The sequence below is a fragment of the Pungitius pungitius genome, chromosome 9, assembly GCF_949316345.1.
Source record: "Pungitius pungitius chromosome 9, fPunPun2.1, whole genome shotgun sequence".
Classification (NCBI taxonomy): domain Eukaryota; kingdom Metazoa; phylum Chordata; class Actinopteri; order Perciformes; family Gasterosteidae; genus Pungitius; species Pungitius pungitius.
This window is the reverse complement of record NC_084908.1, coordinates 2,226,329-2,251,620: the sequence shown is the minus strand read 5'-3', so window position 1 is coordinate 2,251,620 and position 25,292 is coordinate 2,226,329. Positions and strand designations below refer to the sequence as shown.

The 25,292-nt window shown below is 48.2% G+C and overlaps 2 protein-coding genes across 2 annotated transcripts; one reads left to right on the top strand and one right to left on the bottom strand.

Moving 5' to 3' along the window:
* Positions 1-1,198: 1,198 nt before the first annotated feature.
* On the bottom strand, positions 1,199-21,268 carry ube2o (ubiquitin-conjugating enzyme E2O). Its single transcript, XM_037472208.2, has 23 exons — positions 20,604-21,268; positions 11,209-11,268; positions 10,875-10,985; positions 10,677-10,774; positions 10,469-10,532; positions 9,830-9,973; positions 9,604-9,713; positions 9,357-9,507; positions 9,216-9,276; positions 8,155-8,296; positions 7,612-7,767; positions 6,172-6,326; positions 5,948-6,060; positions 5,654-5,782; positions 5,143-5,232; positions 4,745-5,063; positions 4,244-4,608; positions 3,992-4,172; positions 3,745-3,881; positions 3,216-3,419; positions 3,020-3,077; positions 1,829-2,633; positions 1,199-1,465 (listed from the first exon to the last, which is right to left on the bottom strand). Exons 1-23 carry the CDS (start codon positions 21,039-21,041, stop codon positions 1,438-1,440), a joined length of 4,119 nt encoding a protein of 1,372 aa, XP_037328105.2. The 5' UTR covers positions 21,042-21,268; the 3' UTR covers positions 1,199-1,437.
* Positions 21,269-22,910: 1,642 nt separating this feature from the next.
* On the top strand, positions 22,911-24,916 carry aanat1 (arylalkylamine N-acetyltransferase 1). The gene is made up of 3 exons (XM_037472832.2): positions 22,911-23,058; positions 23,464-23,618; positions 24,483-24,916. Exons 1-3 carry the CDS (start codon positions 22,911-22,913, stop codon positions 24,786-24,788), a joined length of 609 nt encoding a protein of 202 aa, XP_037328729.2. The 3' UTR covers positions 24,789-24,916.
* Positions 24,917-25,292: the final 376 nt, after the last annotated feature.

The window sequence follows — 25,292 nt, the reverse complement described above, 5'->3', positions numbered from 1 at the left end:
TGACAAAGCAAGAGCTTCACGGGAACACGGTGAGTGAAACCGTGATGTCGTTCATTCAGAATGAAGAAAGAAGCAACAGGTCACAGAGACGCAGGATTTTCTCTACTCGGTGGGTCCGTCAGACATCTTTGTAGGCGAAGAAACCCAGAATAACCAAATAAATAAATAATTAAGCCAACTAATTATAGTATCAACAAACCTTCGGTATCACACACACACTGGTTTGCTCTAATCTTATCAAACTCTGCACGTGCAACTTGGAGGAAAATAAATCTGAATACAGCGTTTGCCGCAGTGTGAAAGACTCGTTAAGAGCTGGAACAAAGGGGGAAACTGGCCAGAGATCTGCACTGAGGAGGAAACCTCTGGATCGGGGTCCTAGTGGTCGTCAGTAAGGCAACACGTTGACACGAGATGACGGAATGAATGTTGTATGTGGGGGGGGGTTCTCTCCTATTCCTCCTTTAAATTCTGACGTTCGCATGGGACGTGGGTCTCTACTGGCATAGGGAAGCGGAGCATTGTGGGTAAAGCTTTGCTCTGAAACCTGCACGTCAGGGAACAAAAACTGCACGAAAATACCAAAAAGCACAAGTTCCATTTTTTTTGATCAAACAACTTGGCCAGCTACTAGAGGAAGTGAAGGAACTTTGTGCGCGTGGAGGCGGCGGCGGCGGCGGCTGTGTTGAGCTTCAACGAGCGCACGCTCGCCTCGACGTAGAGCGCGAAGCCACCTGGCGCCCGACCTCCTATGTAAACGTTTCCACTCGGTGCCGGCTGCGTGCTTCACAGCCAGTGATTGGCAAAGGAAAATACTAGCGTGTGCAGCGTGGCGGAGGGAGCGGTGAAGCGGTTGTGTTTGGCAGTTTTACTGACATTTCAGTACTTGAATATATTTTTGTTTTGTGTTTGACTGAACATTTTGGCAGAAAGCGTACAACCAGCAAATTCCACGTTTAAAAGAATCTTCCCGGCCGATGTATCTATGCGGCGGCGGCGCCTCTCCCAGACCAGATTGTCCATTTGTTTGGTTGCAGTGCATGATGGGTAGCGATCACATCCGTAGTGCTACAGGTAGCCGCGGCTGGGAGGGCGTCGCGGTTTTTTCAGCAGTCTTTGACCTCGTCCGCTCCTCATCTCTCAGGCAAATTAAGTCGGCAGGTTGGTTCTTCCAGCAGACCCCCCCCCCCCCCCCCCCCCCCCCGGTGGTGGGTGCTGCTGGAGGCATTTTTTTCAGTTTTTTTTTCCATCCACACCATCTCCCCTAAAATCAAAGCCCTGCCGAGGCAGAGAGAGAGCGAGCCTGTGATGGCCTCGGGTAAAAATGTCTGTTTCCTGCGTCCGTGAACAGATGAGGGCTTCCTGTGTGACCACGTAGCTCCCGTACGTTTGTGCAAATGGGGGAGCGCAAGTGAGGTCCACCCACCCCCACCCACTCTATTCATCCCACTCATCTGCAGAGACACTGAAGGAGAACAAAGGCATTATCAAGTGGCATTCAAACCCCGAAGCTGCTAACTCCCCTGATCGAAGGGGCTGATCGCGGTTTGATCCAGAGGGATTATGGGAAGAAAATAAAGCAGAGCAATGTTGAGTTTGGGGAAGCAGGAGCAGTACAGACTTAGAAATGGAGGACAAAAATGCGGACAGTTATGGGGGAGGGGGGGGGAGGGGGAGGGGGTCCAGCTCTGGATTGGGACAACCGCCCCCCCCCCAGACTAAAACTAATGAATCCTCCTCTACAGCTTGAGACGGATGAAAAAAGGAGGAGCAAAAGAGCAGGAGACAGTGCAGTGGGGTGTTGGGGGAACGGCGAGGAGGCACTTACTTGTCCTCCGCGTGATCGGGGATGGCAGCGGCGGCCAGCGCGGCCCGGTACTGCAGCAGCACGCCCCGGACGCTCTTCACAAACCCCTTCGACAGTGGGAAGAGCGGGAAGCCGATGTCCGGGTAGCCGCCGCCCTCTGGCAGGAAGCTGCGGTAGCTCTTTCTCCGCTTCTTTGGTCGCACCACCGGCTGGCTCCCCGTGGGGCCCGCCCCTCCCGCGCTCACCACGACCGAACCCGATTCTGGCAGCCCGCCGCGCGCCACAGAGCCTCCGCCTCTGTTCTCGCCACCCAGCGAGGCGCTCCCCTGGGTGCTGTCGCAGTCAGAGTTCTGGCTCAGCTCTGGCTGAGAGACCGCCGTGGTGGAGGGACTCAGCCCTGAGTCCTCCAGCTCCTCCTCCATAATACTGCTAACTCCCGTGACCCCGTCCTCCCCGGGCTTAGCGGGGCTGCTGTGAGCCACCGCCACGAGTCCCTGCTCGTCCAGAGGGTCCACGGCAGAGGCCCGGTCCCTCGTGTGATGAGACCGGGAGGACGCGTGCGCCGCCTGGCAGCGCTCGGCGCCCTCGTTCAGCTCCAGCCACGCCTCCAGGCGGTGGACGAGCCGCCAGCCGCTGGAGGCAAAGTGCTCCTGGATCTCCTGCTTGAAGACCTCCACGGGGTTCTGGAGGAGCAGCGTCATGGACTGGACCATCTTGATCAGGGCCATCTCGTTGTAGCAGCGGCTGTTCTCGTAGCCTTCCTGTAGGCCGCGGTCGCTGTCGAAGCCCGCCTCGTTATAGTACGGCTCGTTGACGAGGATAAGGCCTGCAGAGATACACAAGTGTGTGTGTGTGCGCAAAATGCAGGTTTAAGTTTATTTTTAGACTGACAGACAACCAGAAGCAGCAGCTATGTCATTGTGCGGTGAACGACACTTTGACCAACAATCTGCCAAGGACATGGCAACCATGCACTAGACAAGTTTTACACTACAAGTGAATCCTCTGGACTTGGTTTGTCCGGGCAGACTGCACATAAGTCCGATGGAAGTGGCGTCATGTCTCCGTGTGTGAGGCATGAACAGATGGGCAGAGTGAGACGCTGCACTACAAGCGCTTCTGAGCTAATGAACAAATGAATAAAACATTTTTGTGCTGCAGTGAAGAGAAGGGGGGGGGGGGGGGGGAGTGGGAGTGTGTGCATGCTCTAACCTTGTATGGAGATGAGGACTTGCAGCAGACTGGACTTGCTGGTCCATCTCTCATTGCCCTGAGGACGACATCGCGAGGCATTCGAATGTTATTTTAGCCTACGAGACTTTCCAAAGACTCTTCAAAACGTCTGAAGACTCAAAAGCTCTTCAGTCGTGCAGCTACGGCGGACCATACATGTACCCGCTACGCTCACCTTGCCGATCCAGGTGCCCAGCAGGCTGACGCAGACCTTGCCGTTGTCGTAGAGGTTGGGATTGAGGCGGCCGCTGCACTGCGACAGGTAGCGGAACAGGGGCGGCACGGACGGGTAGATGTTGGGCAGCTGGATGTCAAATAGGAAGAGGCCGTCCTCGTAGGGCGTACGAGTCGGCCCTTTGATCTGAGCCGAGAACAGGTCCTGTGTCGAAACGAAGCGAAAGACTAACCCTAGTGCGCACGTTTTATGATGCAGTCAGCAAGATCCGAACTGACTCTTACTGCATGAGAAACAGCTCTCTGCTGTAACATTTTTTACATCTCTAAAGTAGTTTGTTCTTAGGATGAAGATGGGTGAGACGGAACAAAAGATCAAACTTGGAATCTTGATGCTGTTTTGAAACGAGTTTTAGCCCTTTGTAGCTACAATCATGCAAAGAACCCTGAACAGACAGATGATGGTGCTACTTTTTCCCCTTACAGAAAAGAGTCTTTTTTTAACAGCGCAATTAAAAAAGGAAACCCACCATGCGGTCCTCAAATGTTTTGACCATGATGCCGTCCGGCAGAGAGGTTGCGAGTAGAGCCATTTCCTTCCTCACTGTGCTGAAGAACTTCTTTGCCTCCGCTGGCTGGAACTCCATTTTCTTAAAAGAGTGCGTGTCTAAAGAAAATTGAGTCAAAAGACAGATTATTAAATAGCAATACAGAAAGGAACAAATTCTGCTTAGCTTGCGTGATCACAGGACTCAAAGAGAAACTTTTTTTTCTCACCTGGAGCCCACTCCAGCACAGAGAACACCTCTCCCTTTGCGCTGGTGAAGGTGACGCCGGGCTTGCCACCAGTCTGTTGGCAAAGTACTGGCGTGTCGCTGAGAAACTCACTGGGCCACTCTTGCCCACCAACCGGTGTCTGCGGCTCCTGCGGGTGCTTCTCCTCGCCGGCTCGCTCTACCTGAACAGCAACAGACCGGCGAGTAAGACCCTGCTCATTGATGTGCGCTGCTCTTCTTGTTCAACACCCACCTCTGTCGCTGCCCCTCCACTGACCCCTGCCTCCACCACTGCCTCCATCTTTTCCTCCTCCACGATGGCCACGTTGTCCAGGGTCTTCCTCAGGTTCTCCTGCAGCTTCTTGATGTCATCCAGGAAGCGTTTCTCCTTTGTCGGTTTCTCCGGGGCCGTGGGCGTCGCCGAGCTCGCTACGTTTGTCGCCGAGGTGGGTTCGATGGAGGTCGGGGAGGTCGGAGAACCGCCGGTCCAGAGCTGCTCCACGGTCATGTTCTTTAGGCTCTCCAGGATCTTCAGTGCCTCTTTCAACTCCTTGAAGCCCCGCGAGGCACCATCTTTACTGGGCTTCTCTGCGCCATTGACTGCTCCTGGAGTGGTTCCTAAGCCGGCAGGAAGTGAAGAGAACAATAATTATAAGTATGATGAGACACAGTCTGACTAAAAGCATCAAGTGAAGTCTGCATCGCCATTCTGTCCAAGTTATGAAAAGCTATTGTCCGAATCGAAGCTCCCCACCTCCTCCAGAAGCAGGGCTAGCAGCGGCCATAGATGCTTCTCCATCCTCTGCAAGGCCTCCTTTAGTGGGGCTGGTAACCCCAGCTTCCCCGTCCTCTTGGGATGGGATGGTAAACGTCCTGTTGCCCGTGGGGGTCGGGGTCGGGGTCAGGGTCGCCGTCTCATCGGCATTGTGGACGTCGTCCTCGGTGGTGAGGCCGTTGTCCGTCTCCCAGCTGTCGCTCTCGTCCTCCCACTCCTCAGTGGACAGGACGCTGCTCGTCTCCTCCACAGAGTCGTAGTCGGTCTCCTCGATCTCGGACTCCACATTGTAGAGGTGCTGCAGTGTGCGATGGTTGGGAGACTATAAGCGTCTCCCGACTGATGCCACGAATGTCACTCAGGAAAAACACACTTACCTGTGGCAGGACGATTGTCATGGAATTATCCGCCCACACCACCTCCACTTTGCTGCTCACGTCCACCCTGGACACCTGACCGACTGACGTCTGAGGGAAATGTGGATGTGGAGACACAACCATCATCAACAGAAGACTAAAAAGGGCTCAAAGGGGAGAATGCATGTTGCAAATTGTTCTTTTAGCTCCAATTATAATACAAACACCACCCTGTCAGCTGTGTTTACTTGCTGTCCCAGGACTACAATAAATGAGGACAGCCCGTATAGGTTTTACTATGAATCAATTTTTGTTTGTAGGCTTTGACGATATGTCGCCCTGATGTTAGTGAAGAACACCTCAATGAGAGTCCTCAACGAAGGCTTTTCATTTGTCACTGATTGTTTATTAGCTCAGAATACACATATATGCCTAGGCATGTTCATTTATAGTTCAAGCCGTTTGAGTGTTTCTATCATTTTGTCCACCTCAATGTCAGTGAGGGTAGAGCAAACATTCAGATTGTTCTCACCTCGTTTTCACAGTCATTGTGTCCGTTCTCAGTGTTCCATATTTTGATGACTATGTCTGTGGTGCGGAAGTGGAAGTCGGGGTGATCTGCGATGTCGTACACGCTGACATCCTCCTCCATACCGAAAACCTGAAATCAAAAAGGAGTGTAGTCAGGTTGCTCTGGTTAACACATGCAGCTTTCATACATACTACCACTCGATATTCTTGTGAAAGAGAGAGGGGGGAAAAAAATCAATGTTTTTCCACACTCCTTAAAACAAAAATACAGCCGTCCTGTTTTTTTAAGACTGACCTCAACGTCGTCACTGGCAGAGTTGAGTTTGATCCACTTGACAACACAAGTTCTTCCTTTGTGGTCTCCAGACTGGATCACACCATACACTCCCGGGTCCTGGAGGGCTTGGGCTGAGTGAGTGAGAACGGACAGTTGAGAGCAATGCAGAAAACGCAACAACACCTAAAATAAAACGTTTACAATTCATTGTAAGACGTTGTAATCAAACTTCTGTTCCTCACGTCGTTTGTCCACTACAAAGTCCCCGGGACAAAACTCATGGCTATCAAGGTGCTGGATTGGGGTGAGGTTGTTTGATCGAATGCCCTTCTCCACCCGCCCGTCCTTCCACATCACATCAGCTGTGGTCTTTGTCGACACGACTTCCACTGCCACGCTGCACAGTAAAACCAAAAAGGCAAATGTAAACCTTTATTTCAGTCACATGAAGGATCCTTTAAATGAATCGTTAACTACAGTGCATCCGGTAGGTATTCACAGAACAATTTTTCCACATTGTTATTTTACAGCATTATTCTAAAATAGATGATATTCATTATTTTCCTTAAAAAAAAAAAAAAAAAAATCAGCATGGCTGCAACTCAATGCATTCAGGCATGTAGTTCTGAAGTTCAAACAGAGCACCAGAACCAGCACGGGGAGAAAGGGGGGGGTTCAAGTGATTTGAACGTGGATGGTTGTTGGTGCCGTCCAGTACGTCACAAACCGCTGATCTACTGGGATTTTCACGCACAACCATCTCTAGTGTTTATTGAAAATGGTCAGAAGAGAAAATATCCAGTGAGCAGTAGTGGCTGTGGCTGATCCACTGTCAGTCGGATGGAGACACGAGTCCTTTGACAGACGAGGGGGAGGTTGCAGCAGCACACCAACACTCTGTCGTCGGCTTAGCAGGAAAAGCATGCGTTTATTCTTCGATAATGTAACAGTTCGAGGGTTCCGCTGTGCGTCGGGCCTAAAAACACCCCCGAACTGTTATTGGACGATAAAGTACAGTCAGCGAAATTATAAAAAGTAAATAGCTGCCTTACAGCACAAAATAGTTGTAGCCACCAAACGTTTTATCGCATAGTCCCTGTATGTGCATGTAAACAGCGTTGGGTCTCCTTGCACCATCCCATTCATTCACATCGCTCATTGACCAGTTGCAAAAGCTCGCATTGCCCCAAACCGATCATTAGTGGTGCTTCCGGTCTTTTTCCGGCGATCGCCACCCACCGAAAAGCTGAAATGTCAACCAACGGTTACGCAAAATCTAACATGTTACTTTGGGTGCGCAGTGATTTGGAACAATGGGGTCAACGTGAACAGCAACCGTACATTATCGCTGAATAATGCACCCCCCATGACTTTCTTTCGTCCAATCAGAGCACTGGATGTCTTCAACTCGTATTAGAACAGTTGATAAGAGACAATGTCACTGGTCTGGTTTTCAAAATAAAAGTCTTGATAGAGTTGCGAGGAGAAAACTGCTCAGCCGTATGGATTTACCAAACACTTGTTCTGAAGTACAACAAAAGGACACAGGATCATAAGACCGACGCAGTGGCAAAGGAAGAATGTATGAATGGATAAGAACAAGACAAAATGACACAAGAAATAAAGAAGCAGTGCAGCCACAGAAAGGAGTGCTGGAGGGTCGCTCGCTGCCGTTTACCCACCGGTCTCCAGGCTTGAACTCGCGGGAGAACTTGGTCCTCTTCTTCTTGTGCTTCCTCTTCAGATTGCGGATGGAAAGCGGGATGCTCTTCTTGCGGTTGATTCCCAGACCTCCGCTCTGAGAGGAGGCCGTGGAGCTGGCCGATGACGTCAGCGAGCTGCCACCACCAGAACAGTCACAGGTCAAACGTCGCCGTTAAAAGTGGAGATGAATGACAGACTTACAAGGAATAGTTTTCCCTTAGTTATTAGTCAGCAAAAGTCTGTAAGCCTTGCATTTCAAGGACGATCGGTGGTCATTTTCAGGTTAAACTTCAAAGAAGACTTAAATAAACTGACGAAATCTTATTTCCATCACTTGTATCAGAGGGTAAATTACGCCTGTTAAAATATTACAGTATATTGTTTTTCACTAATGAGTTGTGTCAGGAAAATCATGCAATCCATCTATCCTCGTGTTTACACGTTCTAGAATAAGCCCAATAAACGAGTCTCCGTAGAAGAACCAGACATTTCTGCGTGAGTCCATTGAATGTGAATCGGACCTGGTGTCGTCAGTGTCGTCTGCCGCCTCGTCGTCGGCGTCCGGCTCCCCGTGTTCAGCCGAGGGCTCGTTGGGGTTCTGGGCGGGACCGTTGTTGTTGTTGTTGGGATGAGAAGAGTCCGTCTGCTCCGATCTGTTGTCCCCTGGGGAGAGGTAAAAGTAAACATTAGGATTTTAAATTAAAAAAGGCATTACAATTCAAAACAAGATTTAAAAAAAATAATAATAATTTAGAAGCAAAACTACATTTGATGTCTTCATTTGTCGCTGCGGCAAATCAACGAGAACTGGAGAAAAATATGGTTTTTTTCCTATTTCTCCGTTTCACGCACAGATGCAGTCTGTTCGGAGCGTAAGTGCGCAGCACTTCAACGTGATTTCAATTTGTGGAAAGCACTGCCTGATGTCTCACGGGAACTTTAAATCATTCCAACTCCACTTCGAATGGAGATACTTGGTTCTCTGCTACTTTAGGCAGGATGTGAGAAAAATATTGCACACTTTTCTGACAATGAATAGTGTGTGAGTGAGTGAGTGAGAAAGAAAGAATAATTATTGCACATCGGTTCACATTTAAATGAAATAAAAGACCCTAATTCATCTGCTCTCCCTTCTGTCTCACTGCCTACAGCAAATGCTGACTGACTGCCTACTAATCATGTTTTTGACTAATGATCGGGTGATGGCCTCCGCGGCAGCATTTACACATAAAGACAAGAGTGGAGTGTTACGAGATCAATTCATCCTCAAACTAAAAGCACCAATGCTGCCTTTTTGAGTAGAGAAGTCAAAAGTTCAGATCTAAGAACAATATCAGCCGATATCAGAGCTTTTCACTGCATGACGAGCAAAAATCCTGCAAAGAATATTTTTCCAGCCGAAGTATCCGACATGATCTATCTGTGCAGCATATGTCTATTTTTAGGTTACTGAAATCCATCAACATCAGAGTCTTGCCGAGTTCATATTAGAGGCATTACTGAACAGAAGTGTGTGTGTGTGTGTGTGTGTGCGTGCGTGCTCCTCTGGATATTGTGTTTTCTCTGCAGTGTTGCTTGGAACCTTGTGCGTCGGCGGCGCTCTCCGTCTTTTTCCCCAAATCCTTCTTGAACATCCTTTTCAACTGCATAAAAAGACAAAAACAAGCCATGTGAGAGTTTGAAAACAAACTAAATCCTTACTGAGAAATGTAGGCATTAATACCTTTCTGGCCACGGGGTCTTCAGGCAGGACGGGCGCACCCTCCGGGCCTTCGCAAGTGATGCGCGTGGCATCGCCCTTGGCAGGGAAAATATACAGGGCCCTCTCCCCCAGCTGCCTCTGGGTGTGGTCGTAGTATCCTAGACGCTTCACCCTAAACCCGGCCAGAGCAGCAACGAGAGAGAGAGAGAGTTTCAGTTTGCATCCGTTCGGCAAACACCGACGAAGACACGACAGTAGTCGACCTGACCTGCAGAGGTTTTCCTGTGTGATGGTGGAGGCTGGGGGATACACGCTGTCCGAACCTTTGGGAGAGAAGCTCTTTGTGATCCACGTCACCTTTAGTTCAACCACTTTCACCTGGGGAGAGGACGCCATGTGGAGATTCAGTGTAAAACAAATCTATTCACGTATATGACCCAAATACGGGTGGCCATGAGAGAGGAGAAAAGGGAGGGTCGTTGTCATCGTCTCACCTCCTCTACCACCACCCTGAACTTGCACTTCCTGCTGAGGACGGGTTTGACCCCCGACAGCCACTGGACGTTAGTGAAGACCTTGGCCGGACCGATCAGGACCTGGCCTGGGTAGAAACCGTACGCCTCGTCAAAGAACAGACCCTGAAGAACCAACACAGCAACAACGCACCATCACTTCATGATGATAACATCACAAATAAAGCAAAGCACTTTTAAGTTAAGGACAGTTTAAATGCAGTCAATTATTTATTTAACGCTACTAGAGGGAACTTTGTGTTGAATGGAGGCAACGCTGCACCACATTCACTTTAACTGGTTGGTTGCCTGGAGGACTGAGCCGAAAGAGTCCGATTAAGGTGATGAAGCTGCACAATTCCATCTGATTTTGTGCAGAATCCAACCCAGTGGCACTGATGAAAAACATCAAGAATAACTATGATTATGTAGGCAATATTTTAACTTTAATTTCATGTACGGAATATTTTATTATTCGAGCACAAAGTTGGCGCTCGCCGTGCACAGCCACGAGGACACATCGCCGACCCTTTCAGGTGGAAGCGTAACGTAAACAGAGCAGCCGCGCCGCTCACGGCGGATGTGCGGTCAGGTGACGGAGAAGAGCCCGCGGCTACGTACCGAATCGCTGACGTGCGGACAGACGTCGTAAAGCTTGGCGCCGTCCTCCACGCTCATGGAGCACCTGGAGGGAGGCAGAAAGACCACCGGTTGACGTTCACCGGGTTTGGCGCTGACGAATGTGTGCCGGCGCGTTGCCGACTGACTCCAACATGGTTACAGCACACACTGACACTCACACACACACACACACACACACGCAGTGTACCTGGCACCGTTGGAGAGCTTGAGGATGATGTGATTAGTCAGGTCGTACACTTTCCCCAGCCAGAAGTCATAGGCAATGTAGTCGCCGTACATGAAAGACTAGAGAGAACACGATGAGTATGATACTTCCTCATCAGTATGTCCCGGTTCAGTCATGAGGATGCACAGAATTACTGTTAATGAGTATGAAAAGTCTTACCCAGATGTGCTGCAGGTCTTTGCTGTTAACTGGATACAAAACACAGTTTGTTCCCACCAGTTTCACCGCACACTCGATATCAATGTTGGTCACAATACCACACTGGTTGTCCTGTAATGCAAACACATTTTAGAAATGAGCTCCACTGCAATGATGCTACAACACTTCAGCCAAGAGAAACAGGGGTTTATTCAGGTGCTTCGCTTTAAACCTGCTATGATATTCCACTCGTGCCTGTTGCAGCAAATGGAACAGAGCGGAAAACAGTGACATGACTGACAAGAGAGCGATGTCATGGAGGGACTATGGAAAAAATAAAAACATATTTACTTACATTAGAGTTATTTCTTCGCACAATGTCTCTAATGACGATGGATCGATCTTCAAGTTTCAGCTGTAGGAGAAAAGACAAGCAGGTTTATAAAAAGGTGGCTCAAACAGGACATTAACAACCTAATCTGCTGCTGAAAATGGATCATCACTTTCTCGTGAGAGAACAGCTCTCCACATCAACAACCACGTGACAAACTCCGGAGAAGAATGCTGACGTGAACCCTGTCACGGCCTCGTCCACGAAGACACGTCAGCAGAGCTGCAACGCCCCCGGAGAGCAGATCCACTCATTGAGCCAACCAGACAGAGACTGGACTCCACTGGGCGGGCTGGCGTGACGACACTCAAGGAGTCGCCATCAATTTACTAATACAAACATTTAAATAACAATAGGGTTTGTACACCGGCGTGGATTAACCACTGCTTGGACCAAACGGCTTGATGGGCGGATGGCGGCGCAGCGTTGAGGGAGAACCAAAAGCCCAGAGAGACGCGGGTCGGGAAACGGGAGGCGCCGGGCGAACGTTGCGCTCGGCTCCCAGAGCCGCGGTGGGGACACCGTGTTCATGTGAGGCACATTGTGCCAAAAATAGCCCCAAGCGGCACGGTGTTGGTGGGGCCCGGCCCCCCCAGCGAGATGATTAAATAGGATCTGTGAACGGATCAATTATGGCTCAGAAAACAGGACTTGCTAGCTTAAGACAGGATTGGAAAACACATCTTCTCCATTAGCTTCATCCGATAATCAAGGGGCTCAGACATGAAACATTTAGTTAAATGGTTTGTCATTTTACTGCATATTTCTTCTGATTGGAGACTTGCGACTTATTACGATTTATAATATTTGCATCAAAACATAAGAACCCCGTTTTTTAGGGGGATCGTCCGTGCCTTCCTTCTTTCTACGGCCATTAGACAAAATGTTGCAGGGTTTGAGAATGATTTCATGAACTGTTGGATTTAGCCTTTCAAAAGAACAGCTCAAGTTTTATGGAGCAGCACAGACAATCAGACATTTGCACCACTATGATCCATTTAATATTCAGGGGCGAGAAGCCGCTTCTCTTTATTCCTCACAGCGTCTCTGCAGCTTCTCAGCTTTTATTGATATATGAAAAAAATCCTAATAGAAATCAAAATCAGTGAAGGTCACTTTGGAGCAGCTAAGAGTTACACTGACAATGTGCAGCTATAACATCATGTTAATCAATGTTGTGTATGTGCGTCATGTTCACTGGTGCCTACTGACACATCTGAAAACCGTACGTAGGAAGAAGACGTTATCGGCCTGATGGCCGTATTAAAGCGTCGACAAGTTCGTTGTCCGTTTTTTTTGCAACAAAGAACTTGAGAGGCAGGAGCGAAGCACAACAAAAAGATTATTGGAACAAACTGAAAAAAAAAAAAAACACAGATAAGAGAACACACTGTGGTAGGGACCTGTCAATCACTGTGTAGCCCCACCCCAAAGCATAGATGCTTAATCGCCAATTTGACTCAAGTTACTAAATGAACATAATGCTATATTGAAGACTTAAGATTGAAGTTATAAACTCATGTTTACAGTGTTAACTAAGGGACTAAATCAAGAGAAATTGGCATGACCTCACCTCTGTTGGCTTTGAGAGATGCCAACTAGAAATGACAATAGTTTTGAAAAGTGGCTAACTTTTAAACATTAACTGAACAGACAAAAAAAAACACCTGCAGAAAATGAAGCTTCTTCCAAATGAAATCATTCAATTGACTGAACTGAGAAAGCATCTTCAAACTGACAAAACAACAAATCAGCCAATGGTCATGTGTGTCTCCGTTGCACAAACAGCCAGCCGGGTGGAGACAGATGGAAGTAGAAGAGGAGAAAGCAATTAGAGTAAAGAGAGCAAAACACTGAGGCCTGCTGCATCTTGATGACTGGAGGGAGAGTAGTTTCCTTCTGCTGTTTTCACACTGTAGTTTGGTTCATTGAATCCAAAAAAATAAAAAAAAGTAGCATTTAAATTGTGGTCTGTGTAGAGTAACATTAGGCATTTTTCGATAATCATCCTGTTCGATTAGAACCAAGGTGAGGAAATCAATCTCCTGTGACTAAGGTCTATGGAGCTTGTCAATGCTTCCAATGTGTAGATTTATTTTTCTCTGATTAAAAACAGATTATAAGCTCTACATCATTAGTAGCACTGCAAAGTAAATTGACTGTCATGCATAAGTGATCATGGCTTTTGATACATGTATAAACCAGAAAGAATTCCTTCGCAGACATGCATGTTTACGCATGGCATTAAATACAGATCAATTTAAAAAGGAACTATATTTAAAATATACATTGTACTGTACGTACTATGCTTGTGACGGGTAAGACAAATTCAATTCAGCTTCTTGTTATGAAATATTCACCAAATTACCCGATCTCGATTTGCAAAACAACATATTTTAAAGATCCTCTGAGTACAACCAAAAGTGAACACTGCACTGAAGCTTATTTCTAAGGTCCATGACAGATGGACCACAACAACAACAACAACATAATTTCCCTTTCTGTGTGGTCAAATCAAAAAATTAAACCAGTCAATATTTTCTATGACTGTATTATTACTATACGAGTTCCACATCTTCCCCCCCCCCCCCAGTTCAATCGATACCATTTAGCACACTATCCGAGACCTTTGCTCCTTTTACCAATCACAACCAGTATGCAAAGTTTTTGTCAACCAGCTGTTATGAAGCAGCTGTTGACAAATGGTACGACCCACTTGATAAGCCCAGCCCTTCATTTCCCACCAGCTCCCTACTGTCTGCCACAGAGCAGCGTGTCCCTGCAGTGGGAGAGACGCCTCTCCAGCTACACCCTAAGCAGGGGAGGGAGGACATCACCGTGTTGACGGAGACCAAAAGAAATGGTTCAGAATTTCCAGCGCAGTTCGCTCCAGGGAGACTGTTCTCGTCTACTGCCTGAACGAGCGACAGCAGCCGTGAGCGGTTGCATGCACACCAGTGTCCTACTTCAGTCTCAACATCAAGAACGTTGACTGAATAAGAACGCAGCTGCAGCTGGGCAGCGGCCAGAAGACTACAATCACAACGCGACTGCATTATGTGGTAGTTGAGTTTGCGTCGTTATGTTGGTTTAATTTCTATGCTTACATGCAGACACGCAACTAATACCGGTTCCGCAATTCAACTCCAGCAAGGAGACTAATTAAAACCTGCTTTATGGAACGCATGCTACGATACTTAGTTTAACTCCACGCATTAGGCTTACATGTGTTTTTACTATCGATTGTTCTCTTTTACAAAGTTGAGAAATCTTTTTTCATCGGATTTTATTTTTTTTAAAAGAACACAACTGAAAGATGCAGATCTCTGCAACTTTTTGATTTGTTTAGAGATAAAAATATATATATAAAGTTAGTCACTTTACAGCTGTCTGCAGGGGAGCACGGCGTGAACCTTGATAGCGCTTCCTATGGCTCACATGCAGGGACTGTAGACCCTTGGTACTGATTAAGCATTTCTTCAGCGACATGCCTGCCTTTCCCTACAGGCACATTAATAGAGCGCGTATAGCACCAATTAAAAGGCCTTTCCTTTCTCGTACAGAATCGCCAACACAGATTTGTGCCAACGAGTGCAGCAGAAAACGAGACCGCCAGGTTACAACAAATCTGCCTCCTGTTGCTATGGCTCATGCGGTGAGGCAGGAAGAAGCCGGTAGACCCGGACTCAGACAAAAGGATAACGCGCTCGTTTGCACAGACGGATTAATACGCGGGGGGGAGTCTCTGAATAGAAGACAACATTGGCAGCCTCTCCATCGCGTCAGAAGAGGCAGAAGGAAACAGATTGATTACAGGGATCGATGGAGGACACTGTTTGCTTTGACTTCCCGGCCTAATTAACACGAGTCATTATTCAGGTGCAGCAAGGGGAGTAGAAGGGGGGGGAGGGACACTGCAGAGGACTGCAGCTCGGGAGGTGGACGCCTGTTCTCCACTTTGACGGACACTTTTCTTCACCAGGCGGTCTCGGTACTGGCGAGCCATCTGTTCCACAAATGTACTGTTGTAGTAGTAACAGGTGCACAGATTCTGTCAAGTATTTATCTGCAAAATCGGAAAGAGGCGCAGTCATCGTCACACGTCACCAAATCCCCCCCCCCCGCCATTAGCCTCGGGAAATCCTGGTTCTGCTACATCATTAGAACTTTAAGGGCTGGGTTGTAAAATAGGACATGTCACAACCCTCAGGTGGCCGTCAAACAACGCGTGCTGCCGGTTAGGTAGTTCAGTGTCTATTAAACTTGGTTACGAAAAGAAAAAAAACCTTGAATTTGTCTATTGTGCAAACCCCACGTGAAGCAGATGGGAGATGGAGCTTAAAAAGGTGCGGTATGTAGAGCACTGCAGCAAACCGCCATAGGGGACTAATGTGTACCTGAGCAGTTTGTCAATGTGAGCCACTGGCTCACTCACTTGGCCCGTCAGCTGTCGTTTGCACGGTTGGCGCTCCTAATGTCGCGTAGCGTGGCTGCAGACGCCAAACATTCATATCAATGTATCCCAACGGTACCGCACAATATTCCACTTTTCAGTTGTCCATCTGTTTGCTCACTACTCTGCACACTTTTAAAGTGATGGGTCTAAACACCTGGCAGCCACTTCACACTCCGTGGGAGTGCATGTTGGAGCCCCAACACCGCGCTGTCCCACTGGTCAGGAGAGCTGCTTCCTCCATCATTAGCCAACAAAATACATATGAAACAGACTACTGCATGAAATTTAAAGCAAAATTTCGTCATTAACATAAATGACCAAAATAGGCCTAAAGCTCCATCCAGACCTTACCAAAAGTACAACAAATACATTTTATTTTTACTGAAACCATTGATCAACCCTCCTCTCCCCTCGCTGCTGCCGGACAGTGCCATCTGACTATTGATTGAGACACAGAAAGGCCGCACAGCTCTATTAGGAAGAGAGAACAGGACCACGAGGGAATGATGGGAAGCTCAATAGCACACTGTATCTATAACAGAGCAATTTTACCATCTTACCGATGAAGTGGGGGAAAAAAAGAAAATATAAGGTGGGGAAGCATTAAGGGAAGCAGGAACTGTACATGAGCGTGGCTCACAAAGCGGCAGAGAGCACGATGGAGACACAGTGGGATATGAAGGGTGGGAAGGAGAATAATCGAAAGTCAATCACGGGGATGAGGAAACAGATGGTCAGACGGGAAAGAGGGCTGAGGGGAGCAGGGTCGGATGGTCTGATGGGGAGGAGGGCTGAGGGGAGGAGGGTCGGATGGTCTGATGGGGAGGAGGGCTGAGGAGAGCAGGGTCGGATAGGGAGGAGGGTGCGAGGAGCGGTGGCCCGGGTGCGTGGTCGGGGGAATAAAGGTGAGCAACAGAGGAGGCTACGGCCAGCCCTACAAGTGGGAGATTGGGAAGAATCCCACAAGGGAGAAAGAAAAAAGGGAGGGAGGGAAAGAAAGGAGCCAGAAATAGACAGAAGCAAATTGAATACAGCAGGAGGGTGTGGGGGGGGGGGGGGGGGTTAAGAGAAAAGACAGTTTCCCCCCCAGGAAAGGCCAATACTGCAGAGAAAAGGGGGAGTGAGAATGAGAAGAAGAGGGAGGAGGACTATGTGAAATAAGAGATGGAGGAAAGAGGGCTGGATGCGGCTAAGCAAGTTACTTCAGTCTCTGTGTGTGTGTGTGCAGAGAAAGGATGGAGTGAGATCCATTATCTCGGGGCAGGAGCTGGACGACAATCCAGTCAGCAGCACATTACGTCAACATTCTCCAACACCGGTCTGTTGGGACGCTAAGGAGGTGAGTGCAGGGGAGGGCGGGTTACAGCATGGGATAGGAGGAGGAGGGAGGAGATGAGGCTCAAAAAGAGGACACTAAAGGGTGGGGTGCGCTGGACGGTTATGTTTTGTCCGCTCAGATTTCCTGTAAATTCAAGCTGCTGAGATCATCCCCCCCCCCCACCCCTAAGTGGTAACCAGTGGGCACCTGGAAATTACTTTGCAGGCTTGGATTTGTCACGACGTGGTGCCGCAGATGAGCATCAATCAACGTGGCATGAAAAACAACCAGGGACCGGTGATCATGGTAATTGAACAGGGTGTGAAAAACCTGCATATGTGTGTGTGTGTGTGTGTGTGTTCCTGCCTGGCGCCTGCTCAAAGCCATAGCTATGGCCAATCCCTCCACAGCGCTGCTGTGTCCCAGAATCCACCAACGTCTGCCAGCCTTCCACAAGCATCCCAGGCAAAACCACGCTGCAGGATACAATGGAGGGCGTTAGCGAGGCTGCTGTCTGCTCAGACGACACGCTCACTGAAAAGAGAATATTGTGCGGATTGAATCGAACACAATGAATGGCTGAGGCACTTGGGAGTAAAACCTATATCTGACCTTGAGCAGAGGATTGATGGGAGCTGAAGGAAATCTGTGCCGCATATTCAGTAGTCTGCCCTTTTAGGACAGCAGGTGGGGGGGGGGGGCAGGGCCAGCTCGAGGTCAGAGCATGCAGCTCCTACAGTGCTCTCCCCTGATTTCACCCCTTGGTATTTCTAATGGGTTTTTCTTCTATACTGCCAATTATCAGCAGATGAGCTTTAAAATCAGGTGAACACATCATTTCACTGTTAGAAGAGCAATAAGGTTAATATGAATGCAAAACGTTACCCCAGCATTACAAGTGCCAAAGTGATTGATGGCTAATGGATGACTTGATAAGGTTACAGTAAGGAGGGTGTGTGTGTTTGGGGGGGGGGGGGGCTCACTTCACAATGCATACAACCCTTCTGCTGCTACTACAGCTGTCAAGATACCAGCCAAGCAAAAGCAACGTCTTCTAGTTCTTTGGCTGTGCGTGCACGCGTTAAACTCTGACTAGCGGAGCATGCAGTTGTCAAAATAAAATGAAATCAGCCCAATGAGAAGGTAAAGATGAAGTCAACAGCAGTATATATTTTTAAACCCAAATCTAAAAAGAATATCAAGCACACAAATTCAACTGTTCATGATTTCGTGTTATTTGCATCTGGACAAAATAAATGTTTCCCCTACCAATATATTAGTAACGCAGACTCTTATGAGGATAATACATTTTCTTGTACTATGGTTAAGATAGAGAACTAAAGAAAAATTAAAAGTAACCCCCTTAGGAAACTTTCACCACACACACACACACACACACCTTAAAATTTAAAATCTGTTGCCATGGTAACCGCCACCGTGTGCTGCTGAAGAGCATAAAAAAAATCCTTCACATAAATGTTAAAGAACGTTTGCTACCTTCAAGGAACTTGCAGCTCCAAGTAAAAGGGGCAATAATCTTCTCTATTGCTGAATGAAGCAGACAGGTTTGTGTATCTGTTAATAGAAAACGTCATATTGAAACACAGAGGCTCAGATCTATTGAGTAGCGGTGCTTTGTGTGCAATTGCAGCAGGAGGTGAAGGCAAAATCGTCAGCTAATCACTTGTGCTTTGGCCAATGATGCAAACAAGTGCACAGGGGAGGGGGGGGGGGAAACAACGAGAAAAATAGGCTCTTTAGGCTCACTCAAGCTCTATGCCACCAATTTTAAAGCCTTTCTGGCAGTCACAGAGAGTCCGCCGTGCTCCCGACTGACTCGCTGTGAAACTGCAAGCAGTGCCGCTGACAACACCCGAGACGTCCCCATCCGCACCGAGACCCAGATCCAAGCCCCCTCACCTCTTCTGGAGATGCTCGTTAAGAATTCATAGGGCACGAAAAAAAGAAAATAAAAGAACTATGTGATGCGTCAGTGTGACGTAGTGAGCCGCAGACGCAGACATGATCCCATCTCAGGGGCACGGGTGGAACTCCGGCATAACGCACTTTGGAATTCAAAGGTGGTCCGAGAGTCGATGCCCGTGTGGCGTTTGTTTTTCTTCATGTGGGCGAGTCCGAGCCATCGGTGGGCAGAGCGTTAAGCTTAGAAACACATCGCTAAACGCCACCCATTGCTGCTGGGAGAAAACTATTTTGACATAATCTTGAAGATGTTCACATACTCCGGGGGGGGGGGGGGGGGAGTATGATTGCTTCAATCATAAATTATTGATGAGAGTCACGCTCTGAACCAGGAAGCAGCCCACTGGGAGGAGGCATGTGCTGGATGCAGATAACCTAACAAGAAATCAACAACCTAAAACATAAACATGAGCAGGACGGAGAGGAATCCATGCATGCACACACACACACACACACACACAGACACACTAGATCCTTTGGGGCTCGTAATGACACAGCATCCACGGGCTGGGAGTTGTGTCAACATTGTTTACCGGAGCTTTTGTGGCCGTGACAAGAGTTTGAATGACACTCGGACCAGCGCTTCACTTATTTGGCACAAAAGACAATGCTGGGCAACGGCGGGTCCTGAAATGGGTTTCTTCTGGTCTCGTCCATCAGCCCTCGTACGAGCCGCTCTCCAGATCAGTCCTCGTTCAAACCGCGTGACTCTTTCCACGAGGCCCGGGAGAAATGTGGAGAAGCCCCGGTGAATAGAGAGCCGATTTCTCTACATCAGCTATAAAACTATTTGGTTGAAGAACGGGGCGTGGTGTAAATGAAACGTCCATGGATAACAAATGTACACCCAATTGGGTCCATAGGTGGAGCAAGGCCCGGAAGATGGTGCCTTTTACCAGCGATGTACCTGAACACCTTTTATACAGTCTTGATAATAAACGCATGTCATGTTCATTTGTTTATTAAACTCAATTTGCTGCTAAACATGCTGCATCGGATGACAAGAGGCGGGTTTAGCAAATAGCTTCATAATAGAGTAAAACCACTAAGTGGGTCTTTTTACAACATGTCTATAGTACACATTTGAGGGGTGCTTCTGGGATTTACTCCGTTACCTTAATAACTAGCCGCGTGTGCACGAGTAACCCACAATTATACCACCTCCATCACCTGCAATTTCTCAAGAATGCATACCAAAAGAAAGCACTGGTTCCAGCGCCTAAATTTGAAAATTAAAAAGTAAAATAAACGTTTAGCGCGCGTGTCCCTCAGGAGACAGAGGGCGCCTTCCAGATGACAGACGGAGACATCATGGACGTGTGGATATCGACGAGCCTGCTGAACACCAGCTGAGTGACATGAGGCTACGCGCTAAACCGCTAGCTAGCTATGCGCGTGAGAGCTAAGCTAGCTAGCGAGCCGGGCTACGCGTTTAAACGGCAGGTGGATTAAGTGAACCTCGGCCCCGGAACAGGCGAAGAAGTCCACTCGGGTCGCGGAGTTAGGGACAGGGCCGCCCTCGTGTCAAGCGGGGGCGGGGGGGGCGCGTGTCTCAGTGTAAACAGCTCGCACGTTAGCTAGCTGGTGACGTGAGGGGGGTACCTTTGTCTCCTTGATGTCCTGCTTTCCTCCTTCAGGGTACCACTGGACGCGCACAAATCCCCGACTGACGGGCCGACTGGGGGTGTCCGCGGCGCTCTCTGTGTCCGAACCACACTGGACTCGCCCTTCTCCTCCTCCACCACCACCACCACCACCACCGCCGCCGCCGCCGCCTCCTCCTCCACCGCCTCTCCCTCCGCCATCGTCGAGGTCCGAGTCCGAGTTAAAATCCTCCTCGCCGTGGATCATCCGTACGAGGCCAAACCGGACTGAGCCGCGGTACCGGCCGGAGACCAGGTCGTGGGAGAAGAGCAGTCGCTGCGAGCCGTCCGCTGTGGGAGACAGCGCCGTGGACGGAGGCTCCGAGCCCGGGCTCGCTAAGGGAGAGAGGCCCGGGGTCGGGGATGCCGCCGCATCCGATGCTACGGGCTCCGTCATCGCTGCTGTTGTCAGGGAGTGAAGCTACAGGGCGAGGATGACGGTGGAATGAGAAAGATTTATCCTGGAAGCAGCGAAGTGCACGTGTTTACGTCGCTACGGAGAGCTGCGTAACTAGCGCAGTGTGTGCGCGTCATCACGCCGTACCCCCCTCTCCCCGCGCGTGAGCCTCGTTCACTTTAACACATTCATTAAAACGTTCAGAAATTATTTTAAATACTTGTGAGGGGAGTTCCTAAACGATTATAAATACGGTTATGCTTATTTTTTAAATATAAAAAGTATTATTATTGTATTAATAAAATGTGTATTTGTATGTATTCAATGTGTTACATTAAAAACATACATAATAATGTATTTTTTTCCTTTGCTCAATGATGTTTGTTGATGTTGTGAAAAAAAGAAAAGTATGAAACAGTAAAAAATACAATTGAGCAGTGTTTTGTGTGCGTGTGCGTGTGTGTGTGTGTGTGTGCGATGGAGGGAGCTTAAAAGGGAAAAGCCACCCCAAAGTTCCTTACTGCCTTGTAATTGTAGCTGCATGGATGCAAATTATTCAGTCTAATTTTAATAATCTTTATTATTAATTAATTTATTATTATTATATATATTATTATTAATCTTTACATTTAGTTGAAGCCGTTTGGTATATTTACAATGTGCACTAACATATTTGGTGTGTTGAATATTCTATTGATATACAGCTCTGTCTGTTTGACTAATATGTTACATATTTATTCTAAAATCTGTTTTCATTTTAGGAAGAATTATAATTCAATATTTTACTTTATCTTACTCAATTTACGTCACACACGAAAGGAAACACGTGAAATTAGAGGTGAAATTGGGAACCCCACAATTTAATGTCATGGTTTAGACATCATCAAAACGTATAAGGAGACATTTATAACCTCATATTCAGAGTGCGCATGATAAAGATCGGCTCGTGTTTATCTTGAGATGGAGATTACTTTCAGCCTTGTGACCCCTACAAGGGGTCTACTTGCTTTTGGTGTCAGTTCGTCTTAATTAGACCTCTCCTTAATACAAAACACCATTTGTAAAGCCCTGGCCTCTGCCTCGATGGCCTCTTGAGTTTTCTCAAATCTCTTTTGTTAGAAAGTTGCGTTGAACCAATTCGTGAGTGACGTGGCTTTTGCTTCTCGAAATTCTCGACAGTGTATTTCCCACCGAAAAGGTGATAAACAACCCTTCGATTCGCCCCGTAATCCTCTTTCAGATTCGCAAGATCGTGGGCTCGACTTAAAGGGACAATGGAAAGTCTGCCTCCGAGAAGTCACATGGAGAGTGTTAAGTGGATTGCTTAAGGCGGCTCGTTAGGCAACACGCCAGCGGAGATCTTGGGGGCTTGATAAGACGTCTACCTCTAAAATAATGTTTTTTGTTTTGTTCGTTTTGACATGTGGTCTGACGTCTACGAACAGACGAAAATACTTCTAAATTCCCATCTGCACTGTCTCCCACTCTGTGACTGTTCCACCTGATGCTTATAACTGTAACACGTTAGTCTGAGACTACAGCACATGATCGCTACGTGCCAAATCTGCAGGGGGGGGGGGTTGTTGGTGGCATGATTAGGATAATTAGCCCTCCTGACCTTAACTAAACATGTTTATCGTTCAATTTACTCACGGGGAATCGATCATCCAGCTGGCGTTGGGATTATAAACCGAGCGCCCCTGTGCGCGCAGGTATAAATACCAACAGCGCGTCGCGCTCCGCTCAGTGTCCCGTTACGCGCGGATCAGGTTACACCCGCGCACAACAGAGACGGTCCCCTCTGTCCTTACTCTGGAGGAGGAGGAGGAGGAGGGAGGGAGGGAGGGGGGGGGGCAACAACATCGGAGCATGTCGGCAGTGAGCGCAGTGCCCTTCATGGGGCCGCTCCATATTCGCTCCCCGGGGCCGCGGGGCCGCCGACACACGCTGCCCGCCAGCGAGTTCCGCTCCCTCAGCCCGGAGGATGCCGTCAGCGTGTTCGAGATCGAGAGGGAAGGTGAGGTGACTTTTTGACATTACAGAAGGAACATTTTCGGAATTTCGGAAACAGCTGCAGCCTCGGTTCACATAGTCACTCGCATAAACCATTCCAGGTGATGATAACTCGATAGGCAGAATGACATCCATAATCAACATATATTACATTTACAAACGCGAATATACATTTATCTTCTTTTTTAATATTTTACATATATTACAAAACTACAAAAAGGTAAATGTAACTTATGCATCCAGGTGTGTGTGTGTGTAAACTGGTTTACCCCTCAGCACTGATCCAGCGTCTCCCGTTCACATTCTAAATGTGAGTTGCAAGTGTCAAGTGCACCTCCCACGCATCAAGGTGTCCGTGTGTCTAATGCCCTCCTCCTCCTCCTCCTCCTCCTCCTCGCCTTCCTCACAGCCTTCATCTCAGTGTCCGGTGAGTGTCCTCTCCATCTGGACGAGGTGCGTCACTTCCTCACCCTGTGCCCTGAGCTGTCTCTTGGCTGGTTCGAGGAGGGACGTCTGGTGGCGTTCGTCATCGGCTCTCTGTGGGACCAGGAGAGGCTTACCACGGTAAGACACAGCACAGGACACATGGACAGTCATTTAGCTCAGGCTGACTGGCGAGAGAAATGCAACAGGTTCAAGTCAGATTAACAGAAGAGATTGGGAAAGCTTTATAGGCATCCTTAAAGTGTGATCTTTGGAAAATTCAGTGGGATAATAAATGTTTCACAGATCCTCCTAAATGTCTCATGTGAGAGTGTAGAACCAGCTTCAGCATGGTCATGGTCTCCAAATACCACCTGGAGCGAGATAAGAGGCCCTTAAGAACACTGTTGTTTCATAACTCTACTAACCTGAAAATGGTTGACAGATTAAAAAGATGAATTTCTCCTACTTTAGTTCATTATGCATTTGAAGACATGTGTCTCTGCAATAAAGAATAATACTTATAATACAAATGGAATTGGGGGTTCAAATATGGTGGATTTATTTCAGTGTATACAAATCTTAATGTCACAGTTGTAAGGCAAATGTGCAATACAAAGGATCGGCCGAAGGGAGTCAAACCAATGACATAAAGGTCAGAGGTCACAGTGAATATACAATTACAATTCCAGTTTTCAACGCTTCCCGAGAAATGTGTGTCAACTTCTTTTTGCCTCTGGGAGCTAAAGCAGCAATCAGAGCTTAAAGGAAGAGCTTTGCTGAACAGTGGAGGAGAGAGAACACTACAACACAGAAGAGAATAATGAGAAAGAGCCAGCAGTTTTGATCAAAATCGGCAGTTACTCAATCAGCGAAAAATAACCGTTGCACTCGACTTTTTTTTTTTTTTCAATCCCCTTGGTGGTTAAAACTTACCATCAGAAGTCCCAACAAGAATGGAGCAGCGTTTACATGAACCTCTTCCCTTCTCTCTCCTTTCCCCAGGATGCCCTCACCCTCCATAAGCCTCACGGCACCACCGTCCACATCCACGTCCTGGCCGTCCACCGGACCTTCCGCCAGCAGGGCAAAGGCTCCATCCTGATGTGGCGCTACCTGCAGTACCTCCGCTGCCTGCCCTGCGTCCGCCGCGCCGTGCTCATGTGCGAAGACTTCCTGGTCCCCTTCTACCGGAAGTCGGGTTTCAAGGTGCAGGGCCCCAGCCAGATCACGGTGGGGCCCCTCGCCTTCATCGAGATGCTGTACCCGGTCAGGGGCCACGCCTTCATGCGACGCAACAGCGGCTGCTGAGGGCGGGGAGGGATGTCTTCCTGGTGTCCCCGGCCTTCGTGGGACTCTTCGCTTGGGGACGTCTGGGCAGCTTTTGCGGCCCGCCACCGGCGCGGCGTGGGCGAGAGCGGGCGGCTCTTCGGGCGGCAAGAAGGGGGCCCCGGATGGCAAGAGCCTGAGGACAGAGCTGCCATCCTGCTGGATAGAAAAGTGCTGGGAGACTACAGATGTGGTGATCCGCAATCCCCAAACGAATCATTAGACCAAAGTACCGAAAGGATGTGAGAACTTATTTCAGATTTACATTGAAAGGATACTTATTTCTTTAAAAGTATTATTGTATTCATTAAAACACAGCTGCCTTGTTTCTTTCTTTCCCCTTTAAAACCTTTTTTTTTGTTACTTAACCAATCTGGCTTTTCTATCACGCAAATTTACTGGTCAAATAATTGGCCCAGTTTTGACGCGTTGTGTCCTGTAAAGTTCTGTATAAAGGATTACAGTTAATATCACACTTTGTATACA